Source organism: Hypanus sabinus, chromosome 14, assembly GCF_030144855.1.
Source record: "Hypanus sabinus isolate sHypSab1 chromosome 14, sHypSab1.hap1, whole genome shotgun sequence".
In the NCBI taxonomy this organism is placed as follows: domain Eukaryota; kingdom Metazoa; phylum Chordata; class Chondrichthyes; order Myliobatiformes; family Dasyatidae; genus Hypanus; species Hypanus sabinus.
In genome coordinates this window covers 92,086,751-92,102,700 of record NC_082719.1, presented here as the reverse complement: position 1 = coordinate 92,102,700, position 15,950 = coordinate 92,086,751, and the positions used below count along the sequence as shown (strand labels likewise).

Sequence of the window (15,950 nt, the reverse complement as noted above, 5' to 3'; positions counted from 1 at the left end):
AGGGGCACAAGATAAGATTAATACAGACATTCATATAATATACGTCGTCAATACTCAATCTAATAACGTGGGTATAATAATAATCATCAATTTAAGCAATAGCTCTATCATTTGTCTGGGGATATTGTATTGTCCGATGGAAAGTTAAAAGTTACTGTCCTTTCAAGCTGCAGCTCTTTGGGTTTAAGAGAGACGGTTTTAAACTTGCCCTGGTCTTTTATGAGGCCAATCCGTTGCGTCGGGGGAGTTGGTTCCCCGTTGTTAGTTCCAAGTCGTTTTCCGTGGTACCAGCCACCAGCCCCCAGGCAAGGGAACCGAACGCATGTGGCTTCCTTCAAATGGCTTCCCGCTATTACGGGATCGCTAGCGTTTCTTCTGGTGCATCTGAGGGGCTGTCCCTACAGCCCCCCTTTTAAATTAACTCACCGGGTAGTAGATGTCAATCAGGTTGGGGTGATGCAATCTCTTTCTCAACCAGCCCACTTTGCCCGAGGGCTTGCACGTAGCATAGTCCCCAATCCACAAACGTTGTCTCCAGGAGACAATGGCCATGTCTCTCTCTCTCATCTCCTGGGTCCTCTGACCCAACCCAATAATGCTCTTGCGATTCTCACAAAGGAGGGGGCTACCCCACACCCTTTGGCCCCTCAGAGCTGTGGTTCATTCATAACAACATACATTGAAACATAAATATGGAAGAAATGGAGGGATATGAACCAGGTGCAGGCAGATAGGTTTAGTTTCATTTGGCATTACGGTCAGCGCAGACATTTTGGAGCGAAGAGCCTGTTTCTGTACTGAACTGTCCACTGCGACCATACCGTAAGAATAAATGCTAAAATGTCAATCATTACTGTGTGTTTTACAAACTGTCCACTGGAACAGTATATTGGCAAAAACTGTGCAGCTTCCATTGGTGTGCATATGGCAAAAAAATTATTAAAATATTTTCCAAAGCTTATTTGGACTTTAATAGTGCAAAGTCATGACTAAAATAATTCAGTTTCTAATTTGTGCAGTAATGTTCGACATTTCAACATCTGTTCCTATGGTATTCTCACAGTGAAGAACTATGAGACGTGTCTGTAGAAAATTCACATTACACATGTAAAGATTCCATAAGGACCACAAAACCCACAGAATGAAAGAGAATTTCTTTTTAGTTTAAAAAGCTCTTTGTTTCCATGACCAGAAAGAGGAATTCTGTTCTGTTCAGTCACTTCATCCTGTTCAGAAATACTGTGTGTATTCACAATGGAACTGTTCTTAAAATGGATTATTTGAAACTCCAATTTGAAACTCTCTCAAGATTCAAGATTGCTTAATGTCATTTACTGTACACAACTGTAAGAACAAAATAATTATTACTCCAAATCCAATGCAGCACAAAACACGTTTGAGTTAATTAACATGGTGATAATAATAATAAAACACACTGTAAATATAAATACATGTTAGCTTATAGATTTATTGTATGTCCATAAATTGACACTTGGTTGTGCATAAGTCGACTGACAGGAAGTAATAAATTTGTGGTGGAGTTAGTGGGTGGAGGTGTTGGTCATTGTTACTGCTTGGGGAAAGTAAAGGTTTTTGAGTCTGGTGGTCCTGGCATACTATATTGTTGCAGTTGTTCATTTATTGATTGAATATATTATTTAAATAATAATATTTAGCTTGCAGATGTGAGCCAGATGTTCTTGTCTGTATTGCACATGCTTTAACTCTAAAACTGGTGGAAATGCTTTCTGCTCCGTCCCAATCACCACCCCCTCCCCATTGATCACACATTTCCATATTAACTGTCAGGAGTAATTCTTCAACTCTCCAGAGTTGAAATTTAGTAATTTAGTTTACTGGCACAATATGAATGCAGGAATGAATGAATGGTCCTGTTGAGCAAAGAACCATTCTTCTTGCTTCTTTTGTAACCGTGATGTTGACCATATGTGCGAAGCACCTAAGCAAATGTTAGACATTTCACTAGCAGAAGGAATGAAATTACCTTTGGGGAAATTTTGACAACTTTGACTCTAGTACTGAATACTCTGATCAGCAGCTTCTCTGCATGTGTTTTGAGTATTGCTGGGAAAATATAGAGTGCTGAATTTTTTAGTTTTTGAAAGGAGCTTTGCATTCCAGGTTAACAGGGCAGAAAAGTCAACAATTATCACTCAAATATTCTAACCATAATTGTCAATGGAATTAGGAACAACAGTATTTTATAAGTTAGTCATTATGGCAGCTTGTTGTGCTAAATGTTATGACTAAGTATTGAAGAGCATGTTTAAACAGTTGAAGCTTGTTGGACAAGGATCAGTTTTATAGCTCTTGTTTGAGTAAAATCTCTCTATGGAAAATTGTTATCTTGTATTCTTTGTCAGCTATGAAATTATCATTTCATAATTAAATCAAACTATATACTTTTCAAACTAAGTCCATGAATCTGAATTAAGAACCTTGCAATATTGCTTGGAACTTTTTTGCCAAACTAATATAGTGGAAAATTTTGAAAAAGAAATATGCAAGCTCTCACCATCAAAACCTCACAATTGGCATGGGGTATTTAAAAATGTAATTAATAAATTCTTTGTCTGATTTAGACTCCTTTCTAATGGTTAATTGCCCAGCAGTATTTTGTCTGTAAAATATTTTCATGGATATGACTGAAACTTTATATATACATAAGAAATAGGTAAATTTGAATGCTATTACCTCTTAGAAAGTGACATCAAATGACATAGGTAACAACAGGGCCTCACTTCCAGATGAGCGCAATGCCTTCTACGCTTGTTTTGACCGTCAAAACATGGAGGAATTGTCATGAACTCCCACAGCCCCCAATGACCCTGTGATTTCAGATTTTGAGGCAAACCTGAGAGCATCCTTCAGGAGTGTTAACCCACGGAAAGCATCCAAGCCCAAATTGAGTACCTGGCTGAGTACTGAAGCCCTATGCAGATCGACTGGCTGAGGTGTTGACAGAGGCCTTTAATCACTCATTTCGACAGTCTGAGGTACCCACCTGCTTTAAGCAGACTCCAATTATACTGGTGCCTAAGAAGAACATGATATCCTGCCTCAATGGCTTTCATCCAATACCACTTACATCCACAGGAATAAAGTGTTTTGAGAGGTTGGTGATGAAACATATCAACTGCTGCTTAAGAAGTGACTTGGATCTAATCCAGTTTGCCTATCGGCACAACAGGTCCACAGCAGAAGCCATTTCATTGGCTCTTCACTCAAATGGAACATCTAGACAGCAAGGATGCATACATCATGATGTTCTTTATTGACTACATTTCGGCATTCAATACCATCGTCCCCTCAAAATTAATCAATAAGCTTCAAGACAACAATACCTCTTTGTACAAGTGGATCCTCGATTTCCTCACCTGCAGATCTGTCAGTTCAGACTGGCAGCAACAACTCCTCCACAATCTTCATCAGCGCAGGGGCACCACAGGGTTCTGTGCTTAACTCCGTGTTCTAATGGCTTTATACTTAAGTCTATATGGCTAAGCATAGCTTCAATGCCATAGTTAAGTTTGCTGATGACACCGCTGTCACAGGCCAAATCTATGGTGGTGACACATTAGCATATAGGAGAGAGATTAAAAATTTGGCTGAATAGTGCCACAACAACAATTTCTCCCTCAATATCAACAAGATCTAGGAACTGATTATTGACTTCAGGAGGAGGAAACTGAAGATCCATGAGTCTTCATTGGTGGATCAAAGGTGGAGAGGGTCAGCAACATTAAATTCCTCAGTGTTATCATTTCAGACAATCTGTTCTGGGTCCAGCATGTAAGTGCAATTACAAAGAAGTGCCTCTAATTAGGGGTTTGCAAAGATTTGGTGTGACATCTATAACTTTGACTAATTTCTATAGATGTGTGTATATAATTTCTATATATACTATCTGGTTGCATCATAGCTTGGTATGGAAACACCACTGCCCTTGAACAGAAAATCCACAAAAAAGCAGTGGATACAACCCAGTTCATCATGGGTAAAGCCTTCCCCACTATTGAGTACATCTACATCATAAGGCACCTGCAACACCGATAACATGATCCCTTCTTGCTGCTGCCATCAGAAAGAAGGTACAGAAACCTCAGGACTCACACATCAGGTTCAGGAACAGTAAATACCCTTCAACCATCAGGGTCTAGAATCAGAAGGGATATATTTACTTGCCCTATAACTGAACTGTTCCCACAAAATATGCACGCACTTTCAAGGACTCTTCATCTTGTGTACTCAATGTTTATTGCTTATTTATTATTGTTATTATTAGTTCTTTTATTTTTGGACAGTTTGTTGCCTTTTGCACATTGGTCTTTCATTGATTCTACTATGGTTGATTTATTGAATATGCCCACAAGAAAATGACTCTCAGGACTGTATTTAGTGACACATATGTATTTTGATAATAAATTTACTTTTAACCTCAAACTTCTAAATATTTTTAAAGAGCACTGGATAACCTACAGTCACTAATGTTGCTTGATCAAAGGTCACACTTAAAGGTAGATCCAACTGCTGATTCTGATAAACCTGTTTCTGATTCATAAACACATAAAACAGTCAAATTTTAAGTAGTTAATATGAAAAGGGTACAAAAAACTTAAAAAATGTCTGTTATCAACATGGTATATTTCTATTTCTGTAACACTCCCTTTGGAACTGAAAATAGAAAGGTCTAACTGGTTTTTAATTTTCCGAAAATGATGCTTTGCCTCACATTGTTGATGGGAGTTTGTTATGAACAGCTCATTTTCCACATTAAACAATGGAAAGTGTTCTTAATGTGAAGATGGTTAGAATATTTGAATGACCAATATTGACTTTTCAGACCTGGTAACCTGGAAAGCAATATAATGAATTGCAGCTCCTTTCAAAAACAAAAAATTCAGCACTCTTGATGTTCCTTAATGTTTAATGTCAAATGTCAGTGTGATTTGAAGGCATCTATTCTCATCTTTATTTGGCATTAAAAAAGCTTCAAAATTGTTTTCAAATATTATGAATGTATGCAATGGAGAGTCATAATACATGAAGTTAATGAAATTGATCCTCATGGCACCAGGTTGGAAGCTACCCAAATGGAATATGAAGTGTTGCTCCTCCAATTTGAGTGCAGCCTCATAGTGGCAGTAGAGGCCATGGACCAATATGTTGGAACGGGAAAGCGAGGGCAAGTTAAACTGGGTGGCTAGCAGGAAATCCCATCATTTGTGGCAGACAGAAGAAAAGGTGCACAACAAGGTTTTAGGGTTGTTTAACCAAAAGTAGTAACTGGATGATCTTTATTGGTGTTGCCTTGAAATTAGCACTGTCATCGATGCCAATTTTTTAATATTTAATTGATTCATTATTGCGTTTGGATGCACTGACAATATTTGAATACAGTATTGAAACCCTGTGACCCAAATAATTTTAATGCCCAAAAACAGCATTGAAAAATAGCTACCTTCAAATCAAGTTGACATTTGATTGAGCAGGACAGGACAAAGCAGTCATATTAGACAGCTGATGAAACCTGGCTTTATCCTAATCTTGGCTCACTGATACACCTGGGGTCCCATTTTACCTGTGAATTTATTTAGGGATTCTTTACATATGTAAAAAAACTACAGTCTCTTAATAAAATTTCAAATACTTCAGATAGTGAGTTATTGTTCCAAGGTGTGAATTTAGCAGTGCAAAATCGTATATGAGCTGAATAGATGTGCAATATTTAATACACAACTCTGCCTTTATTTGAAACTCTAGGAAGGCTTTACACCACTGATCCAGGCTGCACAAGGCAACCATGCTGATGTGTGTCTTTATCTGATAGACCAAGGAGCAGATGTGGATGCACGAGACAAGAATGGCAGGTAAAAATTGTGTTAAATAGTAATTTCACAATATTGGAGATAATTAATATTTTATCTTTTCACTTTTTTCCCCACAATCTTCCTCTTCCTCCTAAAGTCAGTGAATTATATCTTTGAAGCAGGATTAAGTTGTAATTTAAAGCAATGGGGAGAGGAACTGCACCAAAAAAGGCCATTAGACATAGGAGCAGAATTAAGCCATTTGGCCCATTGAGTTTTCTCTTGAAAAGAGTTAAATACAGTCAGTGGCTGCAAAAGCCCTAACCTATTTGTAATAAAAATGGATATTGTGCATCAGTTTTCAGCAAATAACCGGTCTGTATCATTGTCACCAGGCATTAATGCATCAGCTTGGAGCAAAACCCAAAAGAATTTGATTTCAAGATCCTTGACGGAGTCATGGAGCAATGCCTGGTGGCCCAACTAGTCATTTCTGACAATGGTGCCCTGCCAGCTCATCCCAATTTCCTGTGTTCAGCCTAAGCCTCACTCAGATGTACTTATTCAGAGAAACACTTGGATGATAATGTTGTAAATACCTCAACTACTTCCGCTGGCAGCTCATTCTACATACTCTCCACCCTCTATGTTAAAAGAGGCAGTTCTTAGGTTCCTTTTAAATCATTCCTCTCTCACCCTTAAACCTGTGCCCCCTGGTTTTGGTCTCCCCTACCCTGGTGAAAGAATTGTTACCATCCTTATTTATGCCTTTCATAATTTTAAACAAACACAAGGTTCTTGAAATGTTCAACTTCTGGCATGTGGGCATTTAAATATACTGTGTGTCTCTAAACAACTGAAGCATGTAATTTCCTTAAATGACTATTTTAAATCCAATATTTTTCTGAGCTACCCAAAGTTTATGAAGTCTGGAACCACTAAACTATACAGATTATCACTTTTCTTGATTTTGTTCATGATCATTTAGTGTCCATTGAAAATTAAGAATTAAATATTGTCATTAAGAAACCCAGTAAGAATTCAATGAAGAGCTGTTTCTTCAAGTTATAATCTGGAACTTCCAACAACATGACTCTTTACAACTCGCATTCTTCCTATTAAAGGTTCAAAGGTTCATTTATTATCAAAGTATGTATCCATAGACAACTCTGAAAACTGTCTTCTTCAGATAGCCACAATACGAAAAAAAGAACATGAAAGTCATTCAGAGAGAAACATCAAACCCACCCCCTTTGTACAAAAAAGAGCGACGTCCCAATCATCAACCCCCACCCCAAAAATCCCTCCCCTGTACAAAACATCAACCCCATTAAAAAAAAACCCTCCTCCACACACAAAACTAACAGAACACAAATAGAACATCAACCTCCAAACCCCTCCCTTGGCACAACAAAATGGAAAAGGAATTGCTAATTTTAAAAAAAAAACACAGGATATGAAAACCATAAGTCTGAAAAAGTCCACAGTCCATAAGCACATTAGTTCAATCCATAAATGCAGAACCATCCTATGATATCGCTGACATTCATCAAAAGAGAGGGACTCTACACGAGGCAGAGAGGCCTACCCACCTAGCACAGTGACAGGCTGCTCACAGATACCTCCTCCAGCAGTGATCAAAAGGCAGGCAGTCGGCACTGAAACTCGCTCATATTCTGCGTTCGCCTCCAAGTGTCAGTCTTCCTTGGTGCTTTAATCGGCAATTAATAGACGTTTTAAGCAGCGAGATGGAGTTGAACGTCGGCTCACTCCCCATCTTGAAGTTTCTTCGCATAGAGGCCATCCGAGTATGTGCTCACGTCCTGGAATCTTGGAGCCAGCAGAGAGAGCTGGATCACTCAGATGATCTCCAAGCTATAAATCACGAGCTTAAACAGTCTCACAAACACATTTAAGGTGAAAAACAGATGTAAAAGAAGTAAAAAAGAAGCTATTTATTTACTTACCTATTTATCGTTCATAGGATATTTTTTTTAACATTTGCACAGTTTACCTTGTTTTTGTACTTGGGTTGCTTGTCAGTTTTTGTGTGTAGTTTTTCGTTGATTTTGTTGTAATTCTTTGTTCTGTGAATGCCCACAAGAAAATGAGTCTCAGGTGACATATATGTACTTTGATTATACATTTACTTAAAAATGAACTTACTATGCATATGTTGATAAGACCTGGTAAGTTGAAGTGAAGTGCATAAGTTGGTTGGTAAGACCTGACGAAGAAAGGTGGATGGAGATCAAAGCTGGTAGAGATGTTTGAGCTTTGTGGCTAGTTTCCGCTTGCAATTCCTTGTGTTATCAATGCTCTGAATTTTAAACATGTGTAATCTACTAAGGCACTTGAAAGGAGATTCTACTGTATATGTGTTGTTTTGAAAAGGAGCGTTCAAATCAAAAGGTGAGTATATACTCCATGTTATAATTCTGGCTATTAACTATCCCACTATTTAGCACAGGCCAACAAACTATTCACAAACACAATCCTTCTCGTGCACAATCCTTTGAAGTACTTTCAAAGATTCCCTTTATGTAAGTTGTTTTAAAGGATGCCTAAATATACAATGGTTTAAAACTTATTTTTCTGACCCAATTGATCTCTGTTGCAAGATGCTATCTCTTCTTATCTGTTTCTTCTTTTACAATCTGCTTGATTCTGTTTGTACTATAGTTCAAAGTAAGTTTATTATCAAAGTACTCGTATGAAGCCATGTGCTACCTTGCCATTGATTTTTCTTGCAGGCATTTACAGGAAATAAAGAAGTCCAATAGAATTTATGAAAACTATAAATAACAATGAGTTCAATATTTTAGATGCCGCCCAGAAACAAGATAAAGAGAGGGAAGAACGAAAACCTCAGCGAGTCTGAGCATAACTTTATAATAGAAGACAAACTCAGCCACTAACAACATTAGATACTTCTGCCGTCCAGAAAAGCCCATAGACTTTGTCAAAGCTGGAGACCAACCATAGCCTCAGCCCAGATCACCAGCAGGCTTGCTCACCACAGGGTCTGACTGGCAACTGAATGCAATTAAAGTTCCCTGACTTTATTGCATCAACATCCCTGAGACCTCACATCAAATATCAGATTTTATGGCGTGTCAGCTACTAAAGGAATATTGATATATCTCTTCTTGCATCGGTCCTAATGCTTCTTTTGATCAATTATGGCAGAGTGAGATAACAAACACAATGAAAATCAGCTGCTGTGAAATTACAGCTGAAGTTTTATACAGAAATGTAACTAAATATATTTGAAAATTGAGATTACAGTCAGGTTACAAGTTGAACAGAATCAAGACATGAAAGTCGAAGTACATTCTCTCTGGTGAGGTTGAAGATAGAAAATAGAATGGGAACATGATAATTTTGATAATCTATATTTAGCACATTAAACACACAATTCTACTTAGTGTTGGAATTGTTTCAATAGCAACTTGATGCTGCAGTACATACTAGGATCTGCTGGGATGTAACCTGGGTCATCAGGTATTTCATGTATTTCGACATCAATCTTGCAGAGGCAACCCAGCCAGGATTGATTAGGCCCCAGCTTATGCCCCAGTGGAATTGGTCTATGGGTTGCAACTCTTGATCCATAGCCATCTGGAGGTTCAGTCAACAGCCTCTGTGACAGTCCTGACAGCTCTTTTCTTTTCAACCCCCCATAATGCCAAGGAGAGAGTAGGTTCTGCAGAGCAAGTAGCCAGCAAGACCTCTACATCCTACCTCTATGGGCTCACATCATGCCCTCCACCCCGTCTCTGGAACTGCTCTACCAGCTCCTGGTTTTTGACTAACTTGCGCTCAAACACCTCCTCATTCTGCTCTTCCCTCGGCACTGACAGTTTTACCATGACCAGTTGCTTTGAGGTTTGTGACAGAATGACCGTGTCATGTCTCAGGGGTGATGATGTGTTGAAGTAAGGGAACTTTAATTGCTTGCCATGATAGTCTTTCAGTTGCCAGTCAGAGGCTGTAGTGAGCATGCTTGCTTGTAACCTGGGCTGAAGCTCTGGTTAGTCTTCAGTTTCGACAAAAGCTATGGGCTTTCTGGATGGTGGAGGTACCTACTGTTGTTAATGGCTGAGTTTGTCTTCTATTATAAAGTTATGATCAAATACATTTAATATTGCTCAGACCTTCTGAGGTTTTCTTTTTTTTCCCTCTTTATCTTGTTTTCAGACGGCATCTAAAATATTTAATTCCTAAAGTTAGAACAAGATGTGGTACACAATCAGAAATATCAGTTTCTGTTATATTTTGTGCTAACTTTTCAAGGGCATTATTTTTATTTTGTCTGCGGCATACCAATTGAGGCAGTGACCTGCTACAAGCATTTATTGATGGAGGAGTGCCTTTTTTCAAATGTCACTGTTCAGATTCATAGTGGATAGAATCAGAATCACATTTATTACTTTTGTATGAGGCATATATATTATAAGGCATTGGTCAGAATGCACTTGAAATATTGTGAACAGTATTCAGCATCTTATCTATGTAAGGATTTGCTGGCATTGGAGATGATCTAGAGGTTCATGCGAACCATCCCAGAACTGAAAGGGTTAACGTTTGAGAACTATTTGATGGCTTTGGGAATGTATTTGCTGGAGTTTAGAAGAATGAGGAGGTACCTTCATTGAAACCTATCGAATATTGAAAGGGATAGATTTGAAAGGATGTTTCCTATAGTAGTGGTGTCTAGGTCCAGAGGGCACAACCTCATAATAAAAGGACAACCCTTTAGAATGAAGATGAGAAGGAAGTTCTTTAGACACAAGGTGCTGAATCTGTGGAATTCTTTGCCACAGAGAGCTGTGGAGACCAAATCATTGGGTATATAGTGGATTCCAGTTAATTGGGCCATTGGTTAATCAAAGCAGCTGCTTTCTTGGGATAACTCCTAAAGAACAAAAACTAGCTGAGTTTCCCTTTATTTATTTGGGACACTCTACTACTTCATTGAGACAGGAGACTGCTGCCAGATAGTTTCTAACTAGCACCAGTCACGTGCACTTGAGTGGCTGTTGGACACTACACCGTGCTTCAAGCAAACAGTTTTTAAATAGCATCAGTTGCGTGTGTTTGTGTTCCAAAAGCAGCTTTTTTTTTTGTCACTAATAGTTGGCATGAAATAAGCAGTATGACAGTGCAGGACTGTTTTGCTCATTGCGTTTTCTAACATTCAGGCTTGGAGAAACAGCCAGGCATAAAAATGAAATGATATCACTACTTCAATAATTTGGAAACTATGGAGAATTTGAAGGTATCAACAATATCTAGAGACAAGTCCAGTACCTTAACAAAGCTGATGTACCCATGATTATATCTCTTCTCCCTCCTGCCGTCTGGGAAAAAGCTCCGAAGCAATCGGGCTCTCACGACCAGACTATGTAACAGTTTCTTCCCCCAAGCTATCAGACTCCTCAATACCCAGAGCCTGGACTGACACCTTGCCCTACTGTTCTGTTTATTATTTATTGTAAATGTGTACACTGTTTTTGTGCACTTTATGCAGTCTAGTGTAGGTCTGTAGTCTAGTGTAGCTTTCTCTGTGTTTTTTTTTAATTATGTAGTTCAGTCTATTTTTTTGTACTGTGTCATGTAACACCATGGTCCTGAAAAACACTCTCATTTTTACTATGCACTGTACCAGCAGTTATGGTCGAAATGACAATAAAAGTTGACTTCACTTGACTATATGCTGGGCTATTACAAATGTACTTGGCTACTCTATGCTATTTACAGTCTCTGGTGTTTGTGATCCTTTTCCCATGGCATCCATCTTTAACATGCGGTATTACATGAAAGCAGTGAACCTACCTTGAAAAATATTGAATGTTACAGTGAAAATAAAGATTTGGAGGATGCAGTCACTGACAGCGTTGTATGAAGGCAGCCTGTTACCTGCACCAGGTGTCTGTACTGATTTTGTTCATTTACAATCAAAAGATGATGATTTGGATGAATTCCTCTATTGATAACTATTGGGAACTAATACACAGTTTTATAGTGTTGCAGTGTTCTCATTTGTTCAACATTTTATTTAAATACATCATTGTTACTCAGTTTGTCTTTTTTATACCTATTTAACTAAGTGTGTAATTGAGACAGGCACTTAACTAGGCCAAAATGTACTGATCCCAGTGTGTCCCAATTACCCGGAATCCATTGTATACAGGTTGTTGAATAGTAAGGGTGTCAAATTTTACGGGGAGAAGGCAGGAGAATGGGGTTGAGGGATAATAAATCGGAAATGCTAATTCTACCGCTACATTTTGTGGTCTTAAGATGGAGATTGCAAGTCAATTATGCCAATCAGAGATTCGCTACATACACTTCTCAAAGTAGCATTCGCTGCTTTCATGTAACACCACACGTTAAAGATAGATGCCATGGGAAAATGATCTGGAACACCAGTGACTGTAGATAGCATAGAATATGCAAGCACATTTGTAATAGCCCAACATGTTCATTATGAGGATACAGCAGCTTGGTTAAGGTACTGACTTGTCCTCAGAAGCTTCACTCATTGACTTGGTGATGTGAAATGGAGTTTCATCACAGTAGCTCTGTGCTTTCAATTCAACTGCTTACATAAGCATGAAATTAGTAATATAATGTGATCGTTGTTTAGATCCATCTGGTTCTTTGGTCAATATGCGTTCTCTTGCCTTTACAAATCCCAGACTCGCCAAGGGCTCGACAATTCATGTTTCAATGTTTATCACTTATTTATTATTTTGTATTCTTCATTTGCACAGTTTGTTGTCTTCTGTGCATTGCTTGTTTGTCCATCTCTCTGTGCAGTTTTTCATTGATTCTGTTGTGTTTCTTTGTATTTACTGTGAATGCCTACAAGAAAATGAACCTCAGGGAGGTATGTGGTGGCATATATGTACTTTACTAATAAATTTACAGTGAAACTTTGATAGGTTCTTGATTAGTAAGGGCATCATAGGTTCCAGGGAGAAAACAGGAAAATGGGGTAGAGAGGGATAATAAATCAGCCATGATCAAATGGTGGAGCACTCAATAGGTTAAGTTCTGATTATAACTCTTATGGTCTCATGAATTTATTCATAAAGGAACTGTATACTGTAATGTAATCTACAAGCTTTTACATTTTGGGACTTTATGTATAAAAAAAGAGTATGATATGGAATCATGCATGACAAATGACATTGAGATCGGAGGGCAAGAAGGGAATGGGAATTATAGATAATTACAATTTTGTAGTGAAAAATGTTTGGCAAGAGGAAAGTATTCACAACTTTAAGTCAGGAGAATTTATTTTTTAACCATTCTGTCCCAGAGATTTCCCATAACTTGTGCCTGAGGGGCAAAATGTTTTCAACCATTCCACTGACTGCTGAGGTATACAGTTGGCGAGAATATGTCCTTTTTTGGTGCTGCCCTATACTGACATTGGAAACCTAGTTTCAAAAACTTGTCCTTATTGCATTAAAGTGAGAAGCTACCTACAGCGTCATTATACGTAGAAACATAGAAAATAGCTCAAGCACACCAGCTCTGGCAGAATTTGTAGAAATAACAACAGAGCTAATGTTTCAGATTGAAGACTTTGTATTAGAACTGGAAAAAAGAGATAATTTGTTAGTTTAAAGCCAACATAGAACAGTACAGCAGAGTACAGGCTCTTCGGCCCAAGATATTGTGCCAACAGTGTAACCTGCTTCATGATCTTTCCTGCGTAGCTCATAACCATCCATTTTTTTCACCCATGTGCTTAAGTGTCTTTTAAATGCCCCTAATGTATCAGCTAAGAATGCAATTTACAACCTATATTTTTTTTAAAAAACTTATCTTCAACATTCCCTCTAAACTTTCCACCACTTATGTTAAACTGACAGCCTCTGGTATTAGCCGTTGCCACTCTAGGAAAAAGTTGCTGGTGGTCCACTGTCTATGCCTCACATAATGTGACTAAACACATTGATAAAGGAAGAGCAGTAGATGTAGTGTATATGGATTTCAGCAAGGCATTTGATAAGTTACCCCATGCAAGGCTTATTGAGAAAGTAAGGAGGCATGGGATCCAAGGGGACGTTGCTTTGTGGATCCAGAACTGGCTTGCCCACAGAAGGCAAAGAGTGGTTGTAGATGGGTCATATTCTGCATGGAGGCCAGTGACCAGTGGTGTACCTCAGGGATCTGTTCTGGGACCCTTACTCTTCGTGATTTTATAAATGACATGAATGAGGAAGTGGAGGGATGGGTTAGTAAGTTTGCTGATGACACAAAGGTTGGGGGTGTTGTGGACAGTGTGGAGAGCTGTTAGAGGTTACAGTGGGACATTGATAGGATGCAAAACTGGGCTGAGAAGTGACAGATGGAGTTCAACCCGGATAAGTGTGAGGTGGTTCATTTTGGAAAGTCAAACATGATGGCAGAATATAGTATTAGTAGTAAGACTCTTAGCAGTGTGGAGGATCAGCGGGATCTTGGGGTCCGAGTCCATAGGATGCTCAAAGCAGCTGCGCAGGTTGTTTCTGTGGTTAAGAAGGCATACAGTATATTGGCCTTCATCAATCGTGGAATTGAATTTAGGAGCCGAGAGGTAATGTTACAGCTATATAGGACCCTGGTCAGACCCCACTTGGAGTACTGTGCTCAGTTCTGGTCGCCTCACTACAGGAAGGATGTGGAAACCATAGAAAGGGTGCAGAGGAGATTTACAAGGATCTTGCCTGGATTGGGGAACATGCCTTATGAAAACAGGTTGAGTGAACTTGGCCTTTTCTCCTTGGAGCGACGGAGGATGAGAGGTGACCTGATAGAGGTGTATAAGATTATGAGAGGCATTGATCATGTGGATAGTCAGAGGCTTTTTCCCAGGGCTGAAATAGTTGCTACAAGAGGACACAGGTTTAAGGTGCTGGGGAGTAGGTAAAGAGGAGATGTCAGGGTTAAGTTTTTTACTCCGAGAGTGGTGAGTGTGTGGAATGGACTGTCGGTGACAGTGGTGGAGGCGGATGTGATAGGGTCTTTTAAGAGACTCCTGGACAGGTACATGGAGCTTAGAAAAATAGAGGGCTATGGGTAACCCTAGGTAATTGTAAGGTAGGGACATGTTCGGCACAACTTTGTGGGCCGAAGGGCCTGTATTGAGCTGTAGGTTTTTCTATGTTTTCTATAACCTTATACACCTCTATCAATTTAACCTCTCATTCTCCTGCGCTCCAAAGAGAAAAGCCCTAGTTCATTCAAAATTTTCTCTTAAGGCATTTTTTTCTAATCCAGGCATCATCCTGGTAAATCTCCTCTGCACCCTCTCTGAAGGTTCCACATCCTTCCTATGAAGCAATCAGAACTGAATATAATACTCCATGTGTGGTCTAACCAGAGCTTTATAGAGCTGCAACTTTACTTCACGGCTCTTGAACTCAGCCCCCTGACGTATGAAGGCCAACACACTATGTGCCTTTTTAACCACCCCTGTGCTTAATGATAAAATCCTGTTGTTTTTTTTTTAAATTTTAGTTCTTTATTTAGAGATGCAGCATGGTAACAGGGCCTTCCAGCCTAAGAAGCCTATGCTGCCCAATGGCACCCATGTGACCAATTAATCTTTGGGATGTGGAAGGAGATTGGATCACCCGGAGGAAACCCAAGCAATCATGAGGAGAATGTACAAACTCCTTACAGACAGTGGCAGGAATTGAAATCTGTTCGCTGCAGCTGTAAAGCACTACGCTACCATGCCGCCTTTAAGAGAGATGTCTGAATGCAGAAAGAGGAGTAGAAGATGAAGACCAGCAGAACTTCATCCATGCTTTATCCAGAAGGAGAAAGGCTTTTTCCCCTGGGGTTTAGGGAAGAATAAAACTAGAGGACATGGGTTAAGGGTGAAGAGGGAAAAGTTTAAAGGGAACATGGGTGGGGGGGGCTTCTTCACACAGAGTGGTGGGAGTGTGGAATGAGCTGCCAGATTAAATGGTAAATGCAGGCTCACTTTTAACATTTAAGAAAAACTTGGACAGGTACATGGATGAGAGGTGTATGGAGGGATATGGTCCAGGTGCAGGTCAGTGGGACTAGGCAAAAAAATAGTTTGACACAGCCAGGAAAGGCTAGAAGGCC

At 39.2% G+C, this 15,950-nt stretch overlaps 1 protein-coding gene across 2 annotated transcripts in view; it reads left to right on the top strand.

The window, feature by feature from the left end:
• The window catches only part of LOC132404987 (ankycorbin-like), a 207,860-nt gene that overhangs the window by 150,640 nt on the left and 41,270 nt on the right, over nt 1-15,950 (top strand). For both annotated transcript variants that reach the window (XM_059989645.1, XM_059989644.1), the window contains exon 8: nt 5,785-5,891. In XM_059989645.1, the coding sequence (XP_059845628.1) occupies nt 5,785-5,891 (107 nt within the window). The remainder of the gene's footprint in view (nt 1-5,784; nt 5,892-15,950) is intronic.